Source organism: Mus caroli, chromosome 12, assembly GCF_900094665.2.
Source record: "Mus caroli chromosome 12, CAROLI_EIJ_v1.1, whole genome shotgun sequence".
Lineage (NCBI taxonomy): Eukaryota > Metazoa > Chordata > Mammalia > Rodentia > Muridae > Mus > Mus caroli.
In genome coordinates this window covers 885552-895999 of record NC_034581.1, presented here as the reverse complement: position 1 = coordinate 895999, position 10448 = coordinate 885552, and the positions used below count along the sequence as shown (strand labels likewise).

The 10448-nt window shown below is 45.7% G+C and overlaps 1 protein-coding gene across 2 annotated transcripts in view; it reads right to left on the bottom strand.

Moving 5' to 3' along the window:
- Positions 1–10448, bottom strand: part of Dnajc27 (DnaJ heat shock protein family (Hsp40) member C27) — a 31133-nt gene that overhangs the window by 5058 nt on the left and 15627 nt on the right. The window contains exons 4-6 of one of the 2 annotated variants that reach the window (XM_021179513.2): positions 8366–8530; positions 7395–7517; positions 1655–1815 (exon numbers count right to left, since the gene is read on the bottom strand). In XM_021179513.2, coding sequence (XP_021035172.1) covers positions 1655–1815; positions 7395–7517; positions 8366–8530 — 449 coding nt within the window. The remainder of the gene's footprint in view (positions 1–1654; positions 1816–7394; positions 7518–8365; positions 8531–10448) is intronic. The other variant, XM_029484844.1, reaches the window with a different exon arrangement.

The following is a 10448-nucleotide window of genomic DNA, read 5'->3' as shown; positions in this document are numbered from 1 at the left end:
ACAGTAAGGTGTCAACAATGTTCAGTGCTACCTATAGACAGTAAGGTGTCAACAATGTTCAGTGCTACCTATAGACAGTAAGGTGTCAACAATGTTCAGTGCTACCTATAGACAGTAAGGTTTCTTGAAAGTTGAAGAACTGTAGTCACATTTGACTGCAAACAAGTACCAGAATTCTCTAAACTTAACTCTCTAAGGATTTGTTCCAAATGTGCTCAATGTCATTTGATAGACACAGTTGTGTAAAGATAAACTTGTGTTTATATGGGTTATGGAAACAGAAATCACAGGGGCCTGGAAGCTCTGGCAGATTAACTGAAGTCAATAAAGAGCCAAAATTGTCTTTTTCTTCAATATACACTACTTAAAATAGTAAGGAGGTGAAGAGGCTCCTTAATAGTGGAGCCAATATCATTTCAAAATGACACGGAAGATTCAGAATTATATTACAGAGAATCCAAAGGGAAATTAAGACACCAATAAACTTTTGCTGCATGTACAAACCCATGTAAGTCGCTTCACAAGTGTGAGCCATCTTGGCACTCGGGAGGTCCAGGTGTCCCCAAGAGCCTTCCCAGTTCTCCCCTCTTTGCCTTGGGTGTGAAGATGTGCCACAAGGCCAAGAAGAAAAGGGGAGCTGCTGCTGACATGCAGTTTCAAGGTCAGGTGCTTCCTCTGTGGCGGTCTTGGTGCCAAAGGGTAAAGCACGGGAGGACAGTATGATAAATAAGACCCTAAGCACTTGGGAGGCAGAGGAGGGGGTCCTCTGTGAGCAAGAGACAGCCTGGTCTACACAGTGAGTTCTAGCCCAGCCAGAGCTTTAAAAAAATCTAAAACAACTCTCTCCCAAAAAATAACATCAAAAATAAACAAAATGAAAGCCTCATACCCTGGTAACCAGTCACACTTCAGTCCTGCATCATTAGCAATCATGTTACCATGCTCAGTAATGAGTTGTTTTTGCACAATGAAGAATACTTTCTTTTCCTTCTCCTTGTGTGTTGGGAGATTGATCCCAGAGCTGTGTGTGTAAGTTCTCTACCACTGAACTAAATACCCCCAGCCCTCTTTTTCATTTTTCCTTTGGAGAAAGAATCTGACCTCAAGTTTGTACTCTCCTTCAGACTGCACAGTACTGGGCAGGTGTGCACCACTATGCCCAGCTCGCCCTAAATACAACAGTAACCACACATCACCCAGTCACAGCAGAGAACAAGCAGGTTCATGAGAAGACAGCTGGGCAGACAGGGCTCCTGGGTCAGGACACACTGCTGTCTCCTGGGTCCCCAATGACCACCCATTTCACTGAACCCCAGTTCCCCAGGGAAATGAGAGCAAGTTGAAAGATCTTTCTTCTTCTAAAACTCTATGATTTAAAAATTATTTTTTGTAAAGTTTTCTTAGGTTGTGTCAGATTCTTGCTCAACCCAGTTGAAGGTGGAGCAAGCCATTTCCTCAAGGGAAAACAGGACACAGCCTGCTCAGCAGGCAGCATTCCCTCGGCTTCATTTCTCGGCGTTCAGTTAGTGGGGCAGAGTCCTTATGAAACTTATCTCTACGTCTTCAAGCTCCTAGGCAATCAGAAGAAGAAAGGCTGTCAACAAGTTTCGGCAACAGAGCCTCTTCCAGAACTAAGCATCCTGAAGCTGCTTACCTTGAGGCCCCAGGTCTGACTCCTAGCATCTCCCAGCTGTCCTTACTATTTCGGATTCTGCGAATAGTGTCTGCTTGTTCTTTGGTGAAACTAGCACTGCTACTTGCGGTAGGACGCTTCCCGCCATTTTCACACAAGTCAACTATGGACAAGTAAAAGGTCTGCAGGAAGAAAACACACCCCAGATGATTCTCTGAAACCGGACTGTATGTGTGAAATCCCCTTCACACACTTCAGTAACTCTTGAGCGTCACAGTGACAGAAATACACTTCAGCTGGAAGATACTGGAAGGCTGTTTTCTCCCAGGATTGGAACTATATATCGCCCCCCTCTTCCCCCCTGCCCACTTGGCACTGAAGATGGAACCCAGGGCCTGGCACTTACTAGGCAAGCGCCCTACCACTGAGCTAAATCCCAACCTCCTACCTACATATTTTTAAAACAGAAAAGTATTAGCTAACTTAAAATTTATTAATTTAAAAAATTAAAATGATTCATAATTCTATTTTCAAAAAAACACAGTTGAAGTTGGTAATAGACTAGTCAGAAAATCTCAAACAGTAAAATATAAAACCTTTTTCTACCCTGTCTTCTCCCTGATATAGCTATCATTAGCATATTTTAGTAGTAGAAACATCTGCCACCAGCAAATTTCATGTACAAATACATAAATATTTACACAAAGGCTCTCGGATGAACACAATGCTCAGCAGTTTGCAGTTTCCCTCATAACATATCTTGCCCAGGCCTGGTAGTGCATGCCAGTCATCCCAGCTACTTGGGAGGCTAAGGTAGGAGAAGCAGGAGGTCAAGGTCTGCCTGTTCTATATAGGGAATTCAAGACAGCTTCTTTTTTTTTCCCCCCCGCCCTTTGGTTTTTTGAGACAGGGTTTCTCTGTGTAGCTCTGGCTGTCCTGGAACTCACTCTGTAGACCACGGTGGCCTCGAACTCAGAAATCCGCCTGCCTCTGCCTCCTGAGTGCTGGGATTAAAGGTGTGCACCACCACCGCCCAGCTCAAGACAGCTTCTTAATGAGACCTGGGCTCAAAACAAAAAGTAAAGGGCAGACCTAGGCTACAGCTCAGTGGTGGGGTGACTGCTGAGCATGAGCAGGGACCCAGGTTCAATCTCTAGCTCCTCCTTGGAATCATCCTACATTTATGTATGTCTTTGCTTTGACTTCAGAATTCTATTATGTGGCTATACCATAATTTATTTAATTCCCTACTCCTGGACTAGCCAATTGCCTAGTCTTTTAGGCATTACAAACAATACTGAATTGTTTTGAGTTTTGGTTTTGCTTTTTGAGACAGGGTCTCACGTAGCCTAGGATGGCCCTGAACTGGCTACATAGCAGAGTGTGATACTGAACCCATGGTCTTCCTGTCTCTGCCTCTTAAGTTCTAGGATGACACATGTGTCATACCACGTGCAGCTCCGTAGTCTGTGTTCCTGGGTAATCTCAGCTTGAGTTAAACTGAACAGATGTACAAGGCAGCTACTTTCAGGCAGTGGACACAGCAAACATGAAATCACTGAGGTGGCTACTAAGTCTCTTCTGTAGGCCATCTTTGGGTCATACAGACACAGAGTCCCACTGAGAGAGGGAGGCAGAGGCAGAGATCAGAATCTGAGGTGACAGCAGCAGAGAAGGCACTGGGCAGGAAGGTGACAGGAGGAGGTGAACCCATCTAGGTGGCAGTTCCTCGAGGATTTTTACCTAAAACCTAGGTTACTCAAAGATTGAGGCTGCCTGAGGTTTACCAGACAGGAACTAAGAGTACAACCCATTCCCCACCCCTAGGCGAAAAGAACCAGCCCAAGACACTTGTGCTTGGCCTTCCAGAACACTCGTGAGCTCCAGAGTGGCACCAGAGAGACTGTACTGTACCTCCCTGTACTGTAGGAGTTTCCCACATCCTAACTAAACCCAACGCCAAGAACCAACACGATTGATGAAAAACAGACGTTGAAACCCTACCAAATTAGACGGTTTAGGGAATACTCTGGGCTTCCTTCAGATCTCTGACATTAAAGCAAAAATGCAAGCTGACACGAGTTCATTGCAATATACCTTCTGCAACAAGAAGCAGCATTCTTCTGAGAAAGAGAAATATGCAGGGTCTCTACAATGTTGCCTTCCCAGACAGATGTGGTAAGCAATCAAAACCTTGCTACCACACAAACAAGGAACCATGGCCGATGTCGGGGGAAGCAGTCAGTAGTGACTAAACCTGAGCTGACTCCAGTGCTGGAGTTAGGTTTCAAAGAACACCTAGCTATTTTTCAGAAATACTGAAAGAAGATAAAGAAAGTTATATCTTTTAAAAAAATATCTTATTTGGGCCCTGGAGAGATGGTTTAGCATTAAAAGCACACATTGCTCTTGAGAGGACCAGGGTTCAGTTCCCAGCACCCACATGGCAGCTCACAACAGTCTAAAACTCCAGCTTCAGGTGACCCAACACCCTCTTCTGACCTCTGGTGAGTACCAGGCAAGCACATGGTATACATACAGACAGGCGAATGCTCATATACATAAAAAAAAAAATACATCTTCTTTAAAAATGGGCTGGGGGGCTGGAGAGATGGCTCAGTGGATAAGAGCACCCGACTGCTCTTCCGAAGGTCCAGAGTTCAAATCCCAGCAACCACATGGTGGCTCACAACCATCCTTAACGAGATCTGGCGCCCTCTTCTGGAGTGTCTGAAGACAGCTACAGTGTATTTACATATAATCAATAAATAGATCTTTAAAAAATAAATAAATAAATAAAAATGGGCTGGGGAGAGGGCTTAGTGGGTATGACTTGCTGCCCAAGCTGAGGCCCTCAGTTTAATCCCTTTTTAAAAACAGTAAGGTGTGCTTGTAACCCAGCACTAAGGAATCAAAGATCAGTGGTATCCAGGGGCTTGCTGGCCAGTCAGCCTAGGTGAATTCATGAGCCCCAGGCCAGTGACAGTCCCTGTCTCAAAAAAACAAGGAAACCTGAGGAATGACCCCAAAATTGCCCTCTGGCATCCACATATGCACACTCGAAAGTGCACACATACACACACACCAAAAGCCAAAGAAAAACAGCAAGGCTTCCCATACTTGATGAAAAAATACCTATTCTCTAAAAAAAAATTTTTATGTGGAGGCTGGAGTAGATAAGTGCATGTGTTGTTCTAGCAGAGGACTTGTGTTTGATTTCCAGCACCGACATGGCAGATCACAATAAACTGTAACTCTAGCCCCAGAGGACCCAAAACCCTCTTCTTGCTTCCATGGGCACCAGGCAATCTCAGAAAATGAACAAATCCCAGGCAGAAGACATATAAAGAGAGACACACCTCAACAGCCTGTGGTAAACCAGAAGTAAAGACAGACTCCCCAAAGCAGCAAAACGGAGAAAGGTGTACTCTGGACAGAGAGATTAGCATATGAATGAGGCCAGAGGAGAATGGAATCTAATCCGTGGAGATGCCAGCTACTCTCATTTGCATAATGAAGCATTGTATATGTGTATTAAATGATCACAGACTGCAGAGTTAAAGTACTCAACCAGAAGGAAAGAGAAGTGTTGTCTCTCAGTAACTACACACACTCCCTGAGATGTTCTCATGTGCGAAACAAAAACAATACTCGACACAAGTCACACATCTCAAATAACGTGAGATATGTAAACACCCAGAACTGTCAAAGGTTAGTTGGATGGCTGTGTATCACAAATATATGGCATTCATGAAGACCAATGTGCTCAAATGAAGAGGAAGCATAGCAAATCCTGCCAGCCAAGGATGGCACCTGTCTTCCAGGAGTGGCCTCTTGTGAGAAAGAAATCAAGAGAAAGAATCAATACAATCTCACACAGCAATTAAGACCGACTTTGTGCAGGATAGCTATAGTATCCAAAAGGCTAAAAATTCCCAAATGTTAGATACACTCACAAGAAGAAAAATAATTTATTTACACCCCCACTTCTGTATTGGCTGGTTTCTTGTGTCAACTTGACACAAGCTAGAGTCTTCACAGAGAAAGGAGCTGCTGTTGAGGAAATGCCTCCATGAGATTCAGCTGTAGGGCATTTTCTCAATTAGCAATCAATGAGGGAGGGTCCAGCCCATTGTGGGTGGTGCCAGCCCTGGGCTGGTGGTCCTGGGTTCTATAAGAAAGCAGACTGAGCAGGCCATGTGAAGCAAGCCAGTAAGCAGCATCCCTCCATGGCCTCTGCATCAGCTCCTGCCTCCAGGATCCTGCGCAGCCTGAGTTCCTGTCCTGAGTAAAGCCAAATAAACCCTTTTCTCCCCAAGCTGCTTTTTGGTTATAGTGTTGCATTGCAGCGATAGAAACCTTCTAACAAAGACACCTTCTAAATGGATCTATAATCAGGCCCTGACTTTATTACTTACTGTTTTAAGTAGCCTCCTTTCCTAAAAATTATTCAAAATTAATGGTTTTAAAAAGTGAATCTGGTGCTACGGAGCCAGGAGCAGGGTCAGAGCTGTAGTGCTAAGGTGGGGAAGTGGCAGACAGGTGGATCCTGGTGACTCTCGATGCCAGTCTAGACAGCTGGTGAGCTCCAGTTCCCCAAGAGACTCCCAGCTCAAAAGGTGGAGAGCAAGAAAGACACTTGACACCTACCTCTACACACCTGAGAGGACACCCATACACATCTGCACACAGATATGCACACACACATGCACACAACAACAAGAAATGACTCTCTACTCAGGCTGCCATGGGAGCACAGCCTTCCACTGCCTTTTGGATTTTTCTGTGTGACCAGCTAGATTCTGCAGTGATGGTCTCCTAGTCTCTAAACTAAGTGAGTTGGGAGCTGCTCTATGAGTATAGGGTCAGATAACCTGTGTGTGGCCAGTCAGTTTTGCCACAGTGAGGGAGGCTTCATATGAATGTAACACCATTATCCAAAGATAGTTTTGAAGCTTAGTTTTTTAAATCTTCATCTCAGTGTAGTATAGTGACTTGCTAACTCCGGTGACCACCACAAACACCTGGAGTGTTTCTCAAGACACAAATTTCAAGGGTCTAGTCAGACGTGGTGGCATACACTTTTGAGCCAGCACTCAGGGGACAGAAGCAGGCCACCCTTTTTGAATTTGAGGCCAGCCTAGTTTATCTAGCGAGTTCTAGGACAGCCAAGGCAACACAGTGAGACCCTGTCTTAAACAAAACAAAGGTAAACTATCCGTAGGCTCCACGGCAGCATGAGGCTCCGAGAGGCCCAAAGCATGGTAAAGCATTTCCCCAGGGGTGAAGGGTCACTCTGAGCATCTACTTGATGGAACTTAGAGTCACTGGGGACCGTCTGAGGGCTTTTCTACACTGGGCTGGGAAGACTCACCCTAACTATGACAGCACCACAGCATGGAGTCCTGGACTGAAGAAAGCAAGCAGAGGTCTGGCCTGCGCTCACCTTTCTCTGCCTCCTAAGTGCTGGCTTCCACCTTCTGTCACCGTAACTTCCCTGCCACAGTGGTCTGTTCCCTTCAATTGTATCTAAAACTAAGCCCTTGCTTTCCGTACGTTGCTCTGGCCAGGTGTTTTCTGGCAGGATGGAATCCCAGGTGACTGAGATGATGAGTCAGGTCTGCCCACACTGGATCACTCGGATTCTCCCACTCCACCCCTTCTCTGACAAAGTCCCATTACTGTTTTGCTTCTCAGAATCTCAACTAGGACTTGCCCCAGCTGGCTTTGACATAAACCCTAGAACAGGACATCTGGTTACCTGGAACATCTCGTTGATTCCCTCTCCAGTCTGTGCTGATGTTTCAAAGTACAGGAACCCTTTGCTTTCAGCCCAGAGACGCCCCTCACTTTCATCGATGCAGCGGTGTTTGGAGCAGTCGATCTGAAATAAAGTCAGGACAGGACAGAGAGAGGGTCCACTTTGACCCACTACCCCAGGCCAAGTGAGGTCTTTATCCTGAGCCTCAGAGCTGTGTGTAAAACCATCAGGCTAAACAGGACCAAACAACAAAGCCCAATGACAGAGTCTCCATCTAATTTAGAGCACACTTCCCACTTCCTCCCATGGGAAAGCAGCTGTTGTGTACTCTGTGACAGTTGACTCACTCCCTGTCCTACCAAGAGGCCACCTTCTGCCTTAAACAAGCTCTCCCACCAGGTCAAACTGCAAATATTAGGCTTTTCCTGTATAGTCCCTAGACTGTTTCCTCAAGATGGAATCCAAGGGGGAAAAAATGAACAAAAATCCAGTTAGATCAGGTTTCATGGTTTTTGTCTCAAAGACATGTTTTCAAAGGCTAATTTTTTATTATTTATTTATTTATTTTTGAGATGGAGGGGTTGACCTCACTATGTAGCCCAGGTTATCCTAGAACTCACTCTGTAGACCAGGAGACCAAGCTGGCCTTGAACTTAGAAATCCTGCCTCTGCCTCCCAAGTGCTGGGATTAAAGGCATCACCTACCTCTGCCTGGCTAAGGCTACTGATTTCTATGTTAAAAAATAACATGCCCTCATTATGTGTGCATGTGTTTGTGCTTGAAGACTAAAGACAAGGTCTCACTAAACCATGCCCAGGAACTCTCTACATAGCTCAAGTCAGCATCAAATTCAGAGAGCTCCTGCTTTTGATCCTGAGCCCCGTGATTTCAGGCTGAGTCACATACCTAGCTCTTTCCTTTTTGTGTCCTCAAAAGCACAACTGTTAGCAAACCCATTCAGAGCAGTTACCTTGTTGGCACAAACAACAAAGACAATGTTGTCCATGTTCCCGTGAGGCCCAAGCTCCTGCTTCATCTCTGCCAGCCATGAATCAAGGGCATCAAATGAGTCTTTCTGTCCAACATCATAGACTAGTATCACACCTTGTGTGTCCTTGTAAAACTCATTTCGGACCTGCGAATGGAAGAACAGAGGAACGAGGTGTTGGCACTATGATCTTTATAAAAATGTACCTCACAGTCACTAATTAACAAACTGTGTCCTTTATTTATATTAGGAGTACTCAATATTGTATCTCAGTATTTATTGGCTTTGAGAGGACTTCATATAAAATCAAAATGAAACAAACAAATGTGTAGTCAGGAGAATGTTTAGCAGGAAACAAGGGCTTGGCTCCTCAGAGGCAGCTCTCTCTGTGGGTAGACTTAGAAGCACAGTCGTGTAAAGACCGTCTCAGGAAGGTAGGTGAACAATCAAAGGGAGCTTCGAGCAGAATGACACCACCATGGATGACGGCTGCCACCACACACAACATCACATCCTGGTTAACCCAGAATCCTAGTCAGGGCTTTGGCTTCACGACTATTCCAGGGCTGAACATCAATTTTTAGCCTCCAACCTCAGAGCCCAGTGCAATCGGACGGCAAGAGGCACAGCTAAGGAGGCAGGCAGCTCTAGCTTCACACGGACCAGAAGTGTGTGACCTTCCTGTGACCTTGATCACATGACCTTTGTGCACTTCCTCATCTGTAAAAGGAAACTGTACAATGGCTCAACTAGGGGAGGTCATGAAGGCCACACACTTTGCACAGCACCTGGGGAACGATGCACACAGCTTCTTCTCCTTTCTTCTTTGCATTCTGTGTAACTGTCCTGAGATAATTCATCAGCAATGGCAATTTACCTCTGGCACATAGCTGCACCTCTCAAAAGAGTTGACAGTAAGTGCAGGGTGAGCTCAGGTGGTAGAGGCAGTGAGAAGTTGGGTGGGCGGGAATTCTGAAGGTCGGAACCTTGACAGAGAACATAGCTGTATGTTCTTTTCACAAGGTCCCCAATGCTCTCAGACTCACTCCAGCTAAGCATTCAGAAGTGAAGAAGCAGGGGATGGTGGCCACGTCTGCTACAGCAGCATTCAGGAGGCTGAGAACGGGATTATGAGTTTATGGCAAGCTTAGATTGCACACTGAGTCTGAGGCCAGCCTGGCTACATAGCAAGGCTGAAGCAAATCTGACCTACATAATAAACCCTAGGGGGGAGGCATTTATTCTTCACACTGGGCATCAAAGTTTGAGCCAACAAAAACCTTGATCAAGAATATAAGGTTCTATCACTAATTACAGAAATCTAAGAAGCAGTCCAGCATGGTAAAAAAAACAACAGAAGCAGGAGAAATGTAAGATGGTGGCTGTGTGGTCTGACTGAGAATGGCCTCCATAGGCTCATGTATTTGAATGCTTGATCATCACAGAATGACACTCGTTAGGAGGGGTTAGGAGGTGTGGCCTTGCTGAAGTGGGTGTGGTCTCATTGGAGGAGCCATGTCACTGGGAGTAAGTTTTGAGGTTTCAAGGGCCCAGCTGCCCTAGTTCTTCTTTTCTTTTTAATGCCTGTGAATGCAGAACTCTCAGCTCCTCCTCCAGCACCATGTCTGCCTGCATGCTGCCATGTTTCCTGCCATGCCAATAATGGACTCTACCTCTGAAATGTAAGCATGCCCCAATCCATTATTTTCCTTTATAAGAGGTGCTGTGGTCATGGCAACAGAACACTGACTAGGACAATGATCAAGTCTCTGTCCTCAAAGCTTGTGGTCCTTGGCCCTTCTTGGCACCTGGTAACTCTCCCTACTCTGCCAGCGCTTTGAGGTCTTGACTCCCACATGACATCCTCTAAGTGTGTTTGTCCTTCCTATCTATCTATCCATCCACCCATCCATCCATCCATCCACCCATCCATCCATCCATCCATCCACCCACCCATCCATCCATCCATCCACCCATCCATCCACCCATCCATCCACCCATCCATCCATCCATCCATCCATCCACCCATCCATCCATCCATCCATCCACCCATCCATCCATCCAC